Source organism: Leuciscus leuciscus (genome assembly GCF_965113295.1).
Source record: "Leuciscus leuciscus genome assembly, chromosome: 16".
Lineage (NCBI taxonomy): Eukaryota > Metazoa > Chordata > Actinopteri > Cypriniformes > Leuciscidae > Leuciscus > Leuciscus leuciscus.
Genome location: NC_138740.1, coordinates 39455173 through 39473536, shown reverse-complemented (window position 1 = coordinate 39473536; position 18364 = coordinate 39455173). Strand labels below are relative to the sequence as shown.

The window sequence follows — 18364 nt, the reverse complement described above, 5'->3', positions numbered from 1 at the left end:
TTCTGCTGTAAGGCCCATTGTTGTGACAATCAGATTTTAAAAACCTCTATGGTATCATGCTGACTTACACAGTAATCAAGAATCAGCATATGAATCTCAACAATGGTGACCATTAAAAAATTATTTATGCCGCAATGCATGCTGGGAGCCATGGATAAGTTTTGTATTATGCTAGTACCCAGCATGCATTGCAGCATGAATCATTTTTTAATGGTCACCATTGTTGAGATTCATATGCTGATTCTTGATGTCTGTGTGAGTGTTAGTAATGCAATACCTTTTCTGTGAAACGTTTTGTGCACAACTATTTGTAAAATCCTTCATATTATCTGATGGCCACAACATGGCTAGCTCTTATGCTGTAGAATCACAGTTTTGAGTGAAACTAATATGTTGCCCTTTTAATCAGAGATCAGACTCTGAATGAAATCAGTGAATCAAGTCACTAAATGATGATTGTCATCATCAGTCCTTCACCATCAACACCCAATCAGACTTCTCCTTGCCTTTTGTGCCATAATAAATATGTTTTATAAACACTCAATTATAGCAGCCAAAGAAAATCTTAAGTGCAATAGTTAAGGGCCAAGAGCCCAACTAAAGCAAATCTCCATCATGGTGACCTTAAATGAAACTCAAATCATCAACTTCTAAACCTTTGTTAATTCTAATAAGAACTTCTGTAGACGAATGGCAGTAATAAAGTCAAAGTGGTTCGTAATAAGTGAAGCTTGTAATGCTGTTTGTGGAGTTGTTCAATCCTCCTCTGCTGAGATCTTTAGATATTTAATGTCTTCTTTTATCTCCAGTTGATTGTGCTGTGGCTGAAGTCAGTTGTAGTTCTTGTGTTTCTCTTTCCTTCAGTGATTCTGCTTGTTAACAGCAGGTGCTTATCACTAATGCTCAATCATCACTTAATTAATCACTTAATTATACAATTATCATTCTGGGATCTAGAAATGTTCTATAACTCATTCAGTTTGAGTTATGTTTCAGTCATTCAAGTTTCGGTAATATTTGAGTGCTGTGAACTCAATTGTATTTAGTACATATTACTGTTAGGTTTTACAGTGTATGACAAACTCAGATCACTCATACATGCATTACAATCATGAGTCTCAGTATAATGTGTTTTCCTCATTTAAAAGCTCCTGAAAGATGTCATTTCTCTAGAAGATGAAAATAAATCCACACATTCATTCACACAGAACATACCTTAGTACTTCTTCAGATCAATATCTCCTCTGAATATCTGATGTGAGACGCAGCCGTATTGTTTCCTGAAGAGTTTCAAGAGTCTGAATGTTAAATGTAAAACTCAGATCTGATAAACTCCATCAGCTGCTCATTTAATCATCTCTGATTTATTAACACTGATTTACATCAGCAGAACATTAGTGACTTTAAAGGGATAGTTCAGGATTTTAGACATGAATCTCTATAGCTTCCCCATAAGCAGTGTGGTGCATTGACCATGACTTACCCCCGACAGCGTCCTGTGAGCCGAGCTCCGGTCCAGTTTTGGTCAAGATGAAATTAGTCCGGCAAGTTTGCTGGGGTCACGGCAATAAAGCTTTTTTGTGAGCTTTAAAAGCTTTAAAAGCTTTATTTTTTCTGATATATATCAGATAGTGTGTGTGTTTAAACCTGCAACATGGATCAAGATTGTTCATAGTTTCACTGCCAGAGTTACACCCTGAATACCAGACCTGACAACCTGAAGACATGATCATAAAACCCCGATCTTGGCTTCACTTCATTGGCTGACAGTCGATATGAACATTCTTTTATTAGTTCACAAGTGTTTGAATAACTTTGCACCTCTTCTGATCTTCTGTCTTCACACAATCCTTCTAGAGATCAACACTTTTATCTGTTCCTATACAGACTAAAGTAAGGGGACATTGTGCATTTCTATTGTGTGATACTAGCATTTCTACAATAGGGGAGGGGAGGGGTTGTCAGTGGTTATGAATAAAAAATGAGGGTTATAAATTGTTGTAAAATATATTGTCTGTGTATAGGGAAGGCATTGTAAGATACTTGAAAGGAAGGGTCTGAACCGGCAATCCATTATCAGAATATATTCGGCAAATGCGTTTCCATCTCCCATTATTGACATTAACTCTTTTTTACACAAGTCAACACATAAAAACTTTTTTTGCAAAAAAAAAAAAAAATCCTAAAATTTGACATTTCCATCACTTGTTTCTGATGCGATACTTCAGAATGCGCTTGAAAACAGGGTGATGGAAACATACAGTCGTAATTTATTTATTAAACTCCAGTGTGAAAGGATGGCATTGGCTGGTTATAGTGCAGGAGTCTCAGTGTAGGGTTTATAGTTCACGAAATGTATATGTACAGTAGAGCTCCAGCTAGACAGAGATATGAAGGTGTTTCTCTCTGCAGTGATGAGATGTATTATAGATGTCTTTAAGATGGCTCATGTTTGTCCACCTCTCACTACAGATACTCGTTCTTCTGAGGCGTCCGCTCACCTGAGCTTCATATCAGCAACATCGCTCTCTAAGATCTCTAAGATAGAGACCACATTTAGTCCACACCGGGGGAAAGAAACAATCCAACCCTCTCCATTGACTCTGTATTGTGTGAAGCTCCTCTTTGACATTTCTGACTTAGAACAAAAAACAAAACAATGTCTAAAAGCTGCTGTGTGACGAGGTGTACAGAAAACAAGCTAAAAAAACCTAGAAAAACAAAACAAAAAACGAGCATTTAAGAACACAAAAGTGGATACAGGCCATTGGGACAGTGTCATATTACTCTGAGAACTGACTTACACCCACTGAGGGGAACATAATCAGGACAGGGTTAGCTAATCTTACAGAAATATAATATATAAAACTGACATTTAGATATTTGACTTACTAGTGACAAAATGTTTTCTGCACACGTAGTGTATTTTTACAATTTACCCAGTCGTTCCAGCTGATGCTTCACGTCTTATTGCCTGAATCCACTTTTGTCTCCTTAAACACTCGTGTTTTTGGGGTCGACAGTTTACAAAAAACTATTTCTGGGTTTTTAGCTTGTTTGCTGTTCACCTTTTAGACATTGTGTAGTTTTTGTTATAAGTCAGAAATGACCAGAAGGAAGCTTCACACAATACAAAGTCAATGGAGACGGTTCCCAGTAAACGATTACCGTCTTTCAACGTTGAAATATGGTTGAAAATAAGTCGGTCCGCCTTGGACTAGTTTACGACGTGATTTCAGCTAAGTAGTTTCGGCTGGACTGTTTGACTACATGTTTTCAACTGATCATCTAAGACAGGATAAGTCTGTTATACATGCTAAAATAACAGAGAAAAACAAACTACCAAACCATTTTCATAAATAAATTTAAAGAGTTTTACATATTCCATCAAGACGTTGAAGATTGACCGGTTTTCAACGTTGAAAATTCGTAATTAGACGTTGAAGATTTACGTCTATTCAACGTCTAGAGGACTGTTTGCTAGCTGGGTTGGATTGTGGACGTGCTCTTCAGATTATGTCTCAGTTTATGTCTCTATAGGCTGAGCTTGTTCCTCCTCTGTGTGGGTCTTTAAGAAACAGGAATATACGCTCCTGTATGATCACTTTGGGGCAGCGTCTCATTATAAGAGGCTTTAGTAGGAAGCTCCTTTTAGGCTGACCAAAGTGCTTTACAGAAGAACAAAGTTAGAAGAAGATATAACATGCACAACGACAAATAAATAAAAAAATAAGAGCAACAATAGCTAATAGTAACTATTAAACAGGAGTAGCAAAACAGTATCAGACTCAAATATAAATGAGTAAAACCAACCAAAGAAAACAATGAATATACTAAAGAAAACAGGGAGGTTTATAAAGAGACTTGAAATTGAGATGGTGAAATGCTGATACACTGAAGTTTCAAGGTCGTATCTGTTCTTTAAGCATGAGAGATCTCGATATGATCCTCAGACTGTGGAGTTTATCCTCCGTTACTGGGACACTTTCTCCTCCAGATTCACATCAGATGAGAGTCTCTTTCTGCTTCATATGAGACACATGATGATCCTCATTGAGCTTCAGATCAGATTCTCTGATTTCTCTTCACTGTCTCTGATCCTGAAACTAAAGGCCTTTGAGTTTCACCTCAAATCTACTTCTGACATCTAGTGGACAAAGATGAAAACTGCAGTGAATATTCTGTGTGTTAGGAGGAATAGAAAACACACACTCATACAGATTTATTTACAATGCCTTCATTTCTATTTTAAACAAGTGACATTCTCTCAGTTTAATTCACTGAATGTCATTCATTATCAACTCACAAATAATAATGTGATTTTACATTTTGTGTGAATGACTGAACTTCTAGCAACTTCTGCTTTAATGTATACTATGATGTGTTTGTGAACAGTAGATATTGAGTATTGAGTAAGTGTTGATCTGTTGTTGTTCTGAACAGCTTCAGTTCGTCTGTTAAAGTCACTAATGTTCTGCTGATGGAAATCAGTGTTAATAAATCAGAGATGATTAAATGAGCAGCTGATGGAGTTTATCAGATCTGAGTTTTACATTTAACATTCAGACTCTTGAAACTCTTCAGGAAACAATACGGCTGCGTCTCACATCAGATATTCAGAGGAGATATTGATCTGAAGAAGTACTAAGGTATGTTCTGTGTGAATGAATGTGTGGATTTATTTTCATCTTCTAGAGAAATGACATCTTTCAGGAGCTTTTAAATGAGGAAAACATATTATACTGAGACTCATGATTGTAATGCATGTATGAGTGATCTGAGTTTGTGCATATTGTTGAATCAGGAGCTGATGGAGATTTGCCTGATATGAAACATCATCATCAGCTTCTGCTAACAGAAGAATCCAGAAACACAGTCTCTGGGAAGAACATCAATTATTCCCTGTTTCTAACTCTATCAGAAAGAGAAACAGAGAGATCTTCTGTGTGAAACGACAGATGAAGCACATGATGGAGAAAGCGGAGAATAAAAGTGATTCTGTCATAAACTCATCATCATAATCACAGGCTGCTTTATGATATTAAAGCTGGAAGCGTCACAGAATTCACTGGAACTAAAGAGATCTTGATTCTGATCAAACCATTCAAACCTTCAGAATAATATCAAAACAGCAGAAGTCATATTTTATAGTGACGCACATTTGACATCTTTGTGTTTGACTTCAATAATGATTCCCTTCAAATTACAACTTGTTGATTTTCATATTCCCTGATGAACTGAAATCTGTAAGTGTTTTCATTTGTTGCTGTAAAACACATTTTCATCTGTAGCTTCTTTAACTCTGCTGTGATTCTGATGATCTCCTGTAGAGGGAGACACGAGACTGCAGGACAGGGTCAAAGGGCAATCTGGAGCCGCTTTAGTTCACATGTTTAGTTTCACTTTTACGTTTGTTTATTTGTATAGTGCTTACACATACTGTGACAAAGTAACATTCATACATCAGAAATGTACAGATAATACAATCATGTGTTACAGTGGTTAACGGCACATATTCATTTAGGCAGAAACAATGAACACATTAAAGAAGATTACAGTATATTATCTTAGTGTTATACAATAATGTTCAGATGTCTCATGTCGTTCCAAACCTGTAAGACCTTTGTTCATCTTAGGAACACAAATGAAGATATTTTTGATGAAATCTGATCGGTTTCTGATCCCACATAGACGGCAACATCATTGCAACTTTCAAGGTCCAGAAAAGTATCGTTAAAATAGTCCATATGACTCCAGTGGTTCAACCTTAATGTTATGAAGTGATGTGAATACTTTTAGTGTGAAAACCCCCCAAATAACGACTTTATTCAACAATCTCATCTAGTCCACGCCATTCTCCCCGATTGTTGATGTAGTGTGAACAGTTCAGCGCTTCCTGACGTTTTTTTATTTATTATTATTATTCTAATGACATCAAACTTGACTGATTCTGCTCACGTAATCTTCATTCAAGCTAGGTTAGGGTTAGGGTTAGAAGTTATCAGATTCATTTTTGATTACCATATCTGTTACAGATCAATGGAAATATAAGCATATTTGGGCTGAACAACAGAAAATATGTTGTGTGTTGCCAATAAACTGTTCTAGTATTTCACACATTTGTATTGTTTTTCTGCTTGCAGCAATGTATGTATCTTTAATGTTTTATTGTTTTATTTTATTATATTTCTATGTCATGTGACTTCTAAATATATAAGCTTACAAAAGGCTATAGTTTCAACAGCAGTTGTGTTGTGTTGGAGAGTTCATGTCTGATCTTCTCTGACCTTCAGAGCTCATGATACTGTTAGATCAGACATAAATATCAGATATATTAGATTCAACTCTGGACACTGAATCCCTGTAAGAAGATATCAGTCTTCTATCAGTTTAACTGAGAAAACCAGGGAAGAGCAGAAGCAGGAGACGAAGTGATGATGATAAAAAGTGCAGAGTTTATTGTTCAACCAGTACAAATCCACCAAGTGTTGTTATACCAAGGGGGAAACAATGGAAAATTACTGCATCATAACATCGTCCTGTGACGCTAAAAACCTTGAAATGAAGATATTCTCTGATCTCTACTCATGAAGAGAAACATCCCTTCAAACCACACAATCATAAGATTAAACTATCAAGCATGGCAAAAGCAAGAACATAGGTCAAATAAATAATATAAAAGCATAAAATGACAAATGAATAATAATAATAGTAAATGTTTATAAATGAAATGAATATATGAAATAATGAATAAATGATGAATCAGATGACAACTACATTCATTAATGAATATAAATGATTATAAAATCAAAGAAATTAAATAACACAACATATTGCTCTCCCTATGTAACACACACACACACACACACACACACACACACACACACACACACACACACACACACACACACACACACACACACACACACACACACACACACACACACACACACACACACACACACACACACACTCACACACACACACACACACACACACTAGTTGCTATTGAGAATCCTTCAGTTTTCTCCATCTCTGAAAAGCCAAGATTATGTTGATTCTTGTTTTATTATGCGCTCGGTCTCGTACTCTTTTCTCCAGCAGACTCTCCTCTGTTCAGCGTTTGTTTAAAAACCATCACAACACATCTAAAATATAAACACTTATAATAGGCTTACCATAGTAAATCAGTATAAGAAAAAAAGTGCATCAGTTGCATCTCAAAGTGCTTTACAAGAATAAGATAAAAGACAAAGACATTCACATAAGAGAAATGCATTAATGAAAGAAATGCATTCTGGTAAACAATACAAAATTAAAAAGAATGCTATCAACTTTTCATGAAGAAAACACAATTACAAAGAAATCAAATTAAAGCAACCCAACAAATTTTGTTCTAAGTGAAGATTTACAAGTTAAATTCCACATGCCTAATCTCAGAGAGTTCGTTTGTTTTAGAGCAAATGAAAAGAAAGTCATATATCATATATCTATAGATCTAAATAAGCTTGAAAGGATGAAATAACACGACCAGAGAAAACAGAAAAACATACAGAGAGCATTAGCTTTAGTTTCTGCTCTGACAGATGCATGACCAGCCGAACGCTGTGAGTGTGTGTTAGAAATCAGGAACGGTGAGAGAACATCGTGTGCTTGGTATGTTTTTTCATCTTCAAAACAAATGTGGGTCTTCAGACGACAAAGTTTAAATTCTGTATGGCTAGAGCACTTTGCATACTTTGTGACATGAGGGTTTTGTATCTTCTGCACTGCCCCCTAAAATGTATGTAAAAATGCGATTTCAATACCCAATCTTATGCCTATCCACATAATGGTCAGGGAGGAAATCCCAGAGGACGCTCCAGCCTTGGATTCCTCTTCAGAGTCCACTCCAGCTCCATATTTGTGACAAACTGGAAACCAGTTAACAGCATGAGATCACAAGCAACAACACTGCAGCACACACCTTTTTGATTTTAGTAAACTAAACATAAAGGGTTAGTTCACCCAAAAATGAACATTCTGTCAGTAATTACTCTCCCTCATGTTGTTCCAACCCCGTAAGTCTTTAATAACTTTTCTGGGCCAGCAAGTTTCGATCCCATAGAAGCCTATGGAGGAGTGATCCAGCTCTCAGATTTAATGGTGGTGGTAGCGCAATGGATAAGACACATGCCTTTGGTGTGAGAGACCCGGGTTCGAATCCACTGTGAGACACCAATGTGTCCCTGAGCAAGACACTTAACCCCTAGTTGCTCCAGAGGCGTGCGACCTCTGACATATATAGCAATTGTAAGTCGCTTTGTATAAAAGCGTCAGCTAAATGAATAAATGTAAATGTGTAAATGTAATCAAAAATATCTTAATTTGTGTTCCGAAGATGAACGAAGGTCTTATAGGGTTGAAACAACATGAGGGCGAGTGATTACTGACAGAATTTACATTTTGGGGTGAACGAATCCTTTAATTTACTGTGTTTGTCCTATTGATTTTTCCAATGTGTTTGAACTGACAAAAAAAAAACTTAATTGTACTTTTGGGAGTAAGTAAAACTCAAAAAAGCACATGCAAGTTGATTTTTTTGCAGTGAATAATATGCTCAAAAATAAGAGAAAGAGAGACATATCCATTACAAGCTCCAAACTGTGCCAATGAGAAAGCATTAATGTCTTTGAATAATTTCTCATTTTGGCATTCTGTTGTGATGCAATAAACCACATGATGGTTATTGAAGTTTATGACCGTATTGTCACGTTTAGGTTTGGGTTTTATATTCATGTCCATGTTTCCATGTCTCTTATTTTAAAGTCCAACTGAAATCAAAATTGACCCTATTTACTTTGTTAGCGCATATTACTAGTCTTGTGGTGAACAACTAATCCGTGCAAGTTAATACACAGAAAAAAATTGTTTGCCGTGGTAATCTTTAATCAAAGTCTGAAAAGTTACTTCCGGTCTGGAATGGTGTTCCTTCTCTGATGATGTAGGTTTGACGGCTTGGTTTGGGAAACGCTTAACCACTCCCCTCAAACCGTTAGTCTGTAATGAGCGAGAGATGGAGAGGAGGAGCGCTAGAGTAAAACCCTGCCCTCGGTTCAATATTCAGTTTCACTGGGAAATACGTCACAGCACTGGAGAAAAGTCGCTTGCAACTTCCGGTTCACACAGACTTTAAAGTTTTCCAATTGTCATGTTCCTGGATTTGTCATGTGATTCCCTTATCCTTCTCATGTGAATCTGTCATCTGCCCTTTTAGCTCAATGTGTAATGTTAGGCTTAGGGTTAGGTTGGTTCCTTCTGTTCATTGCTTTTCAGGAGTGTCTTCTTTAGATTTCAGTCTGTATATATCGCCCTCATGTGTCCATTGTCTCTGGTCTGTGTTCCCTGTTGGTGAGTCCATGTCAAGTCGTGTTAAGTCCAGGTTTATGTTCAAGTTTCAAGTAATATCAAGCGAAGTCTTTGTTTATTTTGTATCTGGTCAAGTTTGGGATTTACAATGGGAAAACTTCAAAATGAGAGACATGAAAACATGGACAATTTACCCAAAACCAAACGTGACATATATATACAGGTATGAACAAACAAACATGTAGATATCTCTGTGTATAGACGTACATATCTACTAACATATCACTGTAGATCTGAGAGAGAGAGAGAGAGAGAGAGAGAGAGAGAGAGCGCATGAGACGACGATTGCTGCAGAACATCTGCTGCTACTGACATTACATCATGTCTAGAGAATGTGAAGATATGTCACAACGTGTTGAATGCTGGGACAGCAGCGCATACCAGGGACACACTTATTGCTAAGTAACAGTATTTGGACAAATTAAAGACTAGGCCTATATCTTACAATTCATATTGCCAGTATACCTTTGTCATTATGTTGTGCTTCACGGGCTGAGAAAAATGTTAATCAGTAGAGTTGCTCTGTTCCTGAATGTTAAACTGGATTTAAGCACGACTGCAGGAGAACGGCTGATGCACTGCTAATTCTTACACATTCATATAATGAAGAAGATGAAGCCGAGTTCAGGTTCAAATACATGTAAGAGTGTTTTATCAAAAAGATTATAAATACTCACAGTTTAGTCCGAGTCCAATGCTGCTGCTCACAGTTCCAGCACAGTTCATGATTCTAGTGCAAGACAGATTTACATTTTCACCAATGCAAACATCAATGCAGAGTAAAATGTACTAAATGAAAGATAATAGTGTTGTAATCACCACTGATGAAAGAGTGGATATCCACTGTAGATCTGAGATCTCGCTGATGTTCAGTCTGAGCTGGAGTGTGTTTCAGCTTTAGATCCGCAGTTCCTGTAACACACACACCTGTTGATCTGGGCGTGCACACACTGGTTTGGTGTTTGCACAGTTTTATCATATATCTCATAAGTACACAAGCTGATACTGATATAGAGAGCCAGCGCTTCATGGCTAGTACAGTAATGGTATATGATTATTACTGAAATAAAATCAACACTATTTTTTCTTTCACAATATTCACTCAATTTACTAACAGCTTGAATTTGAGATCAGAACATGTTCATTATTCATTGATAAACAGACATTAATATTGACACTGTCAGTAGATTTTCAGGAAGAGATTATTTAGTCTTCCTTTGGTCAAAAAGAAACTTTTATTCCTTCTGCAATTTCTATTTTAATTGAGGACAAATGGTTGTATTTGTATATTGTATTTTAGTTATTGTTTATTTAAGTATCTGTAATGTGTTTTTTTTAGAATAATAGTTTTTTGTTGTATGTGTGCGATTTCTATTGTGTATATGTGAGACTTTTTAACCTGACAAATATCACTTGTTGGTGAATTGTGAATGCCACTTCTAGACAGGATAGATGCAGTTATTGACAGATATTAATATTCTCAAAATGGCCAAATATGATCTGATATATCAGTCTGTTTCTTACAGTTATTATATTGTCAAGGCATCTTACACTTCTGCTACTCTTCTGGTTTTTCTGGTTGATTTTTTATATAACTGTCGGGGTTGGGTGTTTGTTTTTAGAAATGGAGGAAGGATGTGAACAATATTGTCTTAAACATTGACTTAAACACTTTAATCAAAAGGCACCAAAAGGGATTTTCTAAAAGAATCATGCAGCTCTTAAATACCATTCATTTTCTTAATGCACTTTGTTTTACAGTTTGCACATGGTTTTTGCTGGAACAAATTCATGATCTTCAAAAGAGAATGAATATCCCAAAACACACATGATCATCTAAAACAAAATGTTTCACATTTTTTATTGATTTTTAAATAAAACTACTGTAATCTATAGTTCCCTTTCAAGAGGTCTCTCGTATTTCATAAGGCTAGCTTACGCTATGGGAAAACTCCTTTTCTCGAGAATCTTTAAAACGCAGTGCAGCTGCACAGCATACACAGATGAACGGCGAGAGCAGTCATTGGCTGTGCTGCAGCAACTGCACGAGCTTATGGCGTGGCGGCTCAGACGCGCAAACCAATCAGGACACTTCGCGCCCTAGCATGTCAGAGCCCGCCAGAATGGGGGTGACCAAAGGCTATAAAGCGGCCATTCACCGCCAAGGACCCCAGATTTTATCTCCTTCAGCGAACTCACCACTTCGCTGATCTCTGGATAAGAAGCCTTCTCGCCACCGTCGAAAAGCCTTCAGTGGAACAAGCCACCTGCCTTGCAGTTCTGAGGACATCGGCTTTCCTGGTTTTTCAACTGGACGCCGCCTTCAGCCCGCTGTTCTCCTGTGCCATCCGGCGCGCTATATATCCTTTTAAACCATGTGTTCGCCGTTGTGTCACACTTTTTCTAAAAGAGCAAATTTGAGGCATTGTTGTAAATGCCTCGAACCACCTGCGCCTCGTGCAGAGGCCCTCTCTTTGGTGGAGACCGTCACATCCTCTGGGCCATGACCACGCGGAAGCTGCACTCGCTAAGGGCGGCTGCCCTGAGTGTGACGAGATAGATCTCCCCACCCTGGGGCTCAACTGGCTGGTTTTGACGATAACGACCCCGCGCTTCCTCCCCTTTCCTTGAGCCGCGCGAAAGAAGCGCCATGCACAAAGGATGTCAGAGCGGATGGACACGAGCGATGTTCGCACCCGCGGCTAGCTTTCCTTACGTTCAAGAGAGTTACCCCGCCCTCGCGCCCCCTCTCGAGCTCTCTGCATGACCCAGACGGACACCGTGGGTGAGTTTCATAACTGCATCACTCAAAGGCGAAAGGAAGAAAGAGAGTGTTTGAGTCCCGCCGAGGCCAGACCAACCTCCATTTCTCACAAATTTCCCAGTCCCCTCTTTAGTTCAGGCAGCTAGAAATGTCAATATTGCAGCAAAAGGAGCCTGTTATAAAACATGCACACCTGCAAACAAACGCCGTTTTACAGGTGACACAAAACATGCCGCTCTCTTCTCTGCTCACGCTATCTGTCTTAAGCATTCCCCCCTGTGGCTCAGTGGTGAAATCTAAGGCTTTCGCGCCAGAGACCCGTGTTCAAATACCGTTTCTGGTGCAGATGAAATTTATGCTGCTCTCTTCACTGTGCTCGCGAGCAGCTTTCTAACGTACAGAAAGTGACCCCGCCCCTTGCGCCCTCCCGTTCACAACGGCGGGGCTCGAGTATTAATGAGCGTTCAAAAACAAGAGAAACCCATTTCTGGGTAAAAGCCAGACAGCAATTAACTATGTTAATTTCATTAATTACTAACTTTCCCTCATCAGCTTGACATCCGCTGTTGAAGCTCACTTTGCATTTTTTTAACGCGTTAACGCATTGAGATTATTTTTTGTTCAGTTTAACGCGTTAAAATATTTAACGCAAAACGCAGCATTCGTTCATTTTTGTCATTCTTTGGGTACCGTTACATTATATGATCCCGCTCGTATTCATGTAAATGCTTTTAAACGCGCTGCCTGCGAAAACCTTCCTAGCCACGGTGCTGGAGGTGTAATAAATCGATTGTGTGCCCACTATAAGTATGCACCCCTGCACATAAGCACTGTTCCCACAGTACCAAGCTTCCCCCCAGCTCATGCTGGAAGTATAATGAATGTAGTGCGTGTGCCCACTATGAAGTATGCACCCCTACACATAAACACTGCAAACACGGTATTAAATCTCCCCCAGCCAGCTCGGGAGAGATAATAAATGTAGATTGTGTGCCCACTGTATAGTACGCACCCCTACACATAAAAACTGGGATAAGATCTGGGAAAAATCTGGCATCCCCGTCCCGACTTGTGGGCCCTTCATGTATGGCCCCTCAACGGGTACCTGCACTGTAAAAAATAAAACGGTGTTTTATTCAGTAGAGTTGATATTTTTAGTATTCCAGACAGGAAAATGTGTATTAATATAAATGTATGCAGAAAACCATGTTAGACCAATGTTTTGCATATCAATGATGTGTAAACATGTTTTTGAGAATAAACTGAACATAGAAAACGTATTAAGCACAACAGCCAATTAGAATGCGAAAAGCGCATGCGCATGTTGTCTGACATCCGGGGTTTCAACATGGATCTCAACGCGGGCTTTCCTCTCCCTCGAAGTTGTCTTTCTCTCATCTGCAAGTTATCCAGTTAGGACTATCGGGATTGACGGCGTAAAAGTAAGTATTAAATTATGGTTTGAAACTACACTTTAGTTGTGGAATGATTTAGAAGAATTGGATGATTTTCAAAAAAAGCATTTAATCGAAAATATTTCGTCAGAAGATGTGCTAGTTTGAATTGCACTGCCATCGTTGTAATACTAGCAACCTAACTTAACATCCCACCAATTTTTTTTATCGGTGTAGAATTCCACCATTAAAGTGTGGTGTTCAGATATTATACCTATGTGGCCAGAAATATATTGTAGCCTATTGTTTCAGTACATTTCGTGTAAGTTAATTGTACCACATTCTAAGTTGATGAGCTAAACTTGATGAGGTAGTCATGCCTGTCTATCAAGAACTAGAACATATTGTCTAACTTGCAGCTAGATGCTAACAGCAGAGGTGGTTTAGAAATCATAGTACTAGACTAAGTTAGCTAACTAGCACGAAATCAAGGATCTTTGGTAACAGTTAGCCCAGCATCCAGCTATTTTGTTCGGAGTAACCTATGTTATATGGCTAGTGAAGATATTTTTTCAGCTAACTTGTCATTGTAATATTCTATTAGTGGTTTTACTCTTAATCTGATTTACACCTTAAAACATGATTAATGGCCTTACATTTTGGTTATGGTATATATACTTTTATGGAACTAAAATCACATTATTTACTTGTAAAAAATGCTATGGAAACACACTTTATTTAGCTAAAGTAAACTGGCATTTTAATTATTTCCTTGAATGAACAATATAGCCTCCGGCTTGATGTAACCTAAGCAGTTTTTTTGCATTGTGTGGGTCCTATGTAATATTTTGTATTATGTAATATTAAGTCTTTGAATGTCATAATTATATGTTTCAGGTGAGAGAATTGGCACCACATGCATTGCAAGTTTTGCGATTATTCCGCAGACCAAGACAGGTATGTTTTTTACAAAGCTGACAGTAATGTTTTTACTCTTGTCATTTAAATAGCTGTAAACTTTCATTTACATGGTAATATTCAGAGCAACACTATTGCTTTACTCACTGTTCTTCTGTACATGTTAACAGATTGGTGAGGAGTTTTTTCGCATCACCAATAAGAACTTACTGGGGACATTTAGAGCTGCAGTGGAGAAATACACTCCGAAACTCCTTCGGCTCTACCGTTCCCGGAAAGCATCCTTTGGAAAGGACCTAGAACACATCCTGATGAAGCTTGATGATGAGGTATGAGTTATAGTAGAGAAAATACCTCTGCTCACTGAGGTGAATGTTTCTTTGTCTGATATAAAGACATTTTTCCCCTGTCTTTTTTGACAGACCTCTAATATTATCCGGCACCGCCAGGATGCTGCACTCAGAGGACTTCCCATTTTTCTCTGTGAGGAACCTGGACAACTTTTCAAGCAATGTCTTGTAAGTGTCAATTATCATAACAGAATAACCACTCATCATTCCAGAAATACATGGAGAAAAAAGTAACATAGAAAGATGGGATGGAAGAAGATTGCCTCAGCTACTAGTGAACACACAGAGCACACAGTGAATCGAACCTGCAAGCCTTCGATTACAAGCCCGAACCCCTAGCCAGCAGGCCACGGCTGCCCCATTACAATTACAAGATGAAGATGATGTGTGTGTTTTGTGTTGTGTGCTGAAAATCACCTTTTAATGTTTTGACATCTCTATTATAGGAAACTGATCCAGATGATGTGGCCGTAAAGGGAGTGGCTGTGGGGGTGCTTTATGTCCTCGAGGACTGTGCTGTGGAAACCTCCTCTCCAAAGGTGCAAAACATTTCATTGATTGTGGAGGAATCTGTAGTTCTACAGGACATCGCTGATACTCCCACTGCTGTGGCATACCTTTTTGGACTTTTATACGCCCTCAACATTTCCTACCCAAAACATCTCAAGTACACTTTTGATACTCTACAGAGCGTCTTTATGGAAATGGGACCTAAATGCACAAAGCGTGTCCGATCGCTTAAGAGTAAATGAAGATATGGTATGTCATTTGACATGCATTTATAGTTCTTGTATGTTGGTTACAATGGTAACATTTACTCCCAACACGTTTTCATGTTCAGCTACTGTGAATTACGGCTGTTAGGGCTATGTTCTGAGTGCCAGAACACTGTGACAATGTCTACTGTGACATTTATCTTAATTGAAAACATTTATGTGGCCTTTCTGTGTTTATTTTTCATTAATATTATTTTGAAGAGGTTTAATTGCATAGTGCCACCTATTTTTTTGTTTTTAATCAGTAAAATACACCCTTGGTCACAGTGAAATAAAATACTTGAAATGTATGACATTGTTTGTTATGGATTTATTTTAGTTTGTGAATTAAAAAAATATATGTAGGCCAAAGGAAAATAAGTGAGTTTCCAGTATAGTGGAAAGAGAATCAATATATTCTTGATAAACATTTTCTAGTGCTGTGAACGAGGCTATTGACTGAGCAAACATATATTCATTGGTAGAACGAGGAATTTAAAGTGCTGTTCATCAACAGAACTAAGTAATATTAGTAAGGACAACAACATTATTGTTGTTGGGATAATTACATTGCTAATCGTTGGGAAAACATAAAAATGTGAATGCAATGTGTTGCCTTGAATTTTTCAATATTAGCAATGATTTTTTTTTTACAGTGTGGGTGTCTACCCGATAGGGTGCTAAAAACATCACTGAAGCAAGAACGCCCTCAACTAGGTACCTCTACGCTCAGACATGGAGGGTGTTCTCTGGCAGGTGCGCAGCACGGAGACTGGACCCCTACTCATGCGAAGTACCAAGTGTACTCGTTCTTTTGCAAGAGCTCTTGGATGCGGGTCGTACCCCCTCCACGCTCAAAGTATATTTGGCGGCCATAACAGCATCTCACGCTCCTGTGGCCGGACAATCACTAGGATTGAAGAAACGACCTCATCATGTGCTTCCTTAACGGGGCAAGGAGGCTAAACCCTCCCAGCCCACCCTCTGTGCCTATCTGGGACCTCTCCACGGTCCTGGGAGCATTAAAAGGTCCTCCGTTTGAGCCGCTTCGGTCTGTGGATCTGAAGCACCTCTCGCTATACATCTCGGTTACTAACGTAACCTCGGTTCCCTGAGATGAGGGAACAAGTATTCCGTTACCTGCCGTGCTTTGTGCTTTGATCAGGGGATCGCTAAAGTCGATTAAACCTGAGGTCCTTGGCTGTCAATGGCCGCTTTATAGCCTTTGGCCGCGCCCATTCGGGCGGGCTCTGACGTGCTAGGGCGCGAAGTGTCCTGATTGGTTCGCGCGTCTGAACCGCCACGCCATAGGCTCGTGCAGTTGCTGCAGCACAGCCAATGACTGCTCTCACTGTTCATCTGTGGTTCATCTGTGTATGCTGTGCAGCTGCACTGCATTTTAAAGATTCTCGAGAAAAGGAGTTTTCCCATAGCGTAAGCTAGCCTTATGAAATACTCGTTCCCTCATCTCAAGGAACCGAGGTTATGTTAGTAACCGAGACGATCTTTATATCAAGATAGAAAAGATACAAGTCTGCTGATATTCCCATTATTGTGCAGACAGCAATGTTCACGTTTAAAACTGAATGAGAAAATTGTATCATCAAACTAACACATCTTTAACATTAAATAATGCTAACACAAAATAACATTATTTTACATATTCCACTACATAAAGAGACCCATATTTAATGTATCATGACTGATCCATGAATTTACACATTCTTATGAGATTATAGAGACTTGTGGTAAATAAAACATCTATCGCTCGCTATCCGCTATAATGGTCATATTTTTCATCAAAAATATACAGATAAATTACAAAAGAGATACTAATTTTCGTACTTTTTTTTCTTCTTTTTTTTTTACAATTGCTAAGACTAAATTTCAGCCTCTAAACCAAATTCCCCCATTTGTAAAAAAAGTCACTCTTTCTGTAAAACCTTAAATAAGTTCAGGCAGTTAGACTTCATTTGCAAATCTCATGCGCTCTTTAAACACATTCTCACTCACTCAAATACATTTCAGACTGTGATGCACTTGTGTTTCGAAACGTTAAACACAAGTGGCAAAAGTAAAACACAACTACAACAGTTGTTGTAACGAGGACTCAGGCTGAATGGGATCCTTGTGTGGTTTACTAGAACTGACACAGAAAGTACAAACAGGCGTGGGTTAAAATACCAGGGTAAACAGCAATATCACAACCAGAGCAGTAAAGGAAGTCATAACAGGATCGGCAAACAGCAGAATTGGTCCAGACAAACATAAGTGAAAGGCAGGCAGCAAAGATTAATTCAAAGTTAATCCAAGGCAATAATCCAAGTCAAACAATAACACTCAGAAATAATGACACTCAGAATCAACAGAAACAAACACACAGGGTGTAACATGCATGTTCTGTGTTCCCCATTTCATTGGTCTTTAGTTTAATTAGTCTTTTCATTTAACTGTGTCTTATTAATCAGTTTATTAAGTTCCCATTGTTTGGTCAAGCTTATAAGCCTTTAGTTCTCCCTCAGTGTTTGTGGGTTCTCATTAACGTGTGTTTTACTCCTGCGTTTTAAACCCTTCCAGAATATTGTTATTAAAGTTTATCTCCTCGTCTTTGAGTGCTTCACGTACCGTAACACAGCAGGGCTTACAGGTTTTTATGCTTGCTTAAGCACCATTTAAAGATGGCACCATTTTTGTCAAAACACTACACACGATTCACACACACACATACACAAACAAACACATATCCAATCCAATCCAATCCAATTTTATTTATAT

General features: G+C 38.4%; 1 protein-coding gene across 1 annotated transcript; it reads left to right on the top strand.

Annotated features, from left to right (window-relative positions):
* The first annotated feature begins 13283 nt into the window (after window positions 1-13283).
* On the top strand, window positions 13284-15900 carry LOC309476992 (uncharacterized protein). The gene is made up of 4 exons (XM_082140146.1): window positions 13284-14523; window positions 14655-14813; window positions 14907-15002; window positions 15281-15900. Exons 1-4 carry the CDS (start codon window positions 14455-14457, stop codon window positions 15584-15586), a joined length of 630 nt encoding a protein of 209 aa, XP_081996272.1. The 5' UTR covers window positions 13284-14454; the 3' UTR covers window positions 15587-15900.
* Window positions 15901-18364: the final 2464 nt, after the last annotated feature.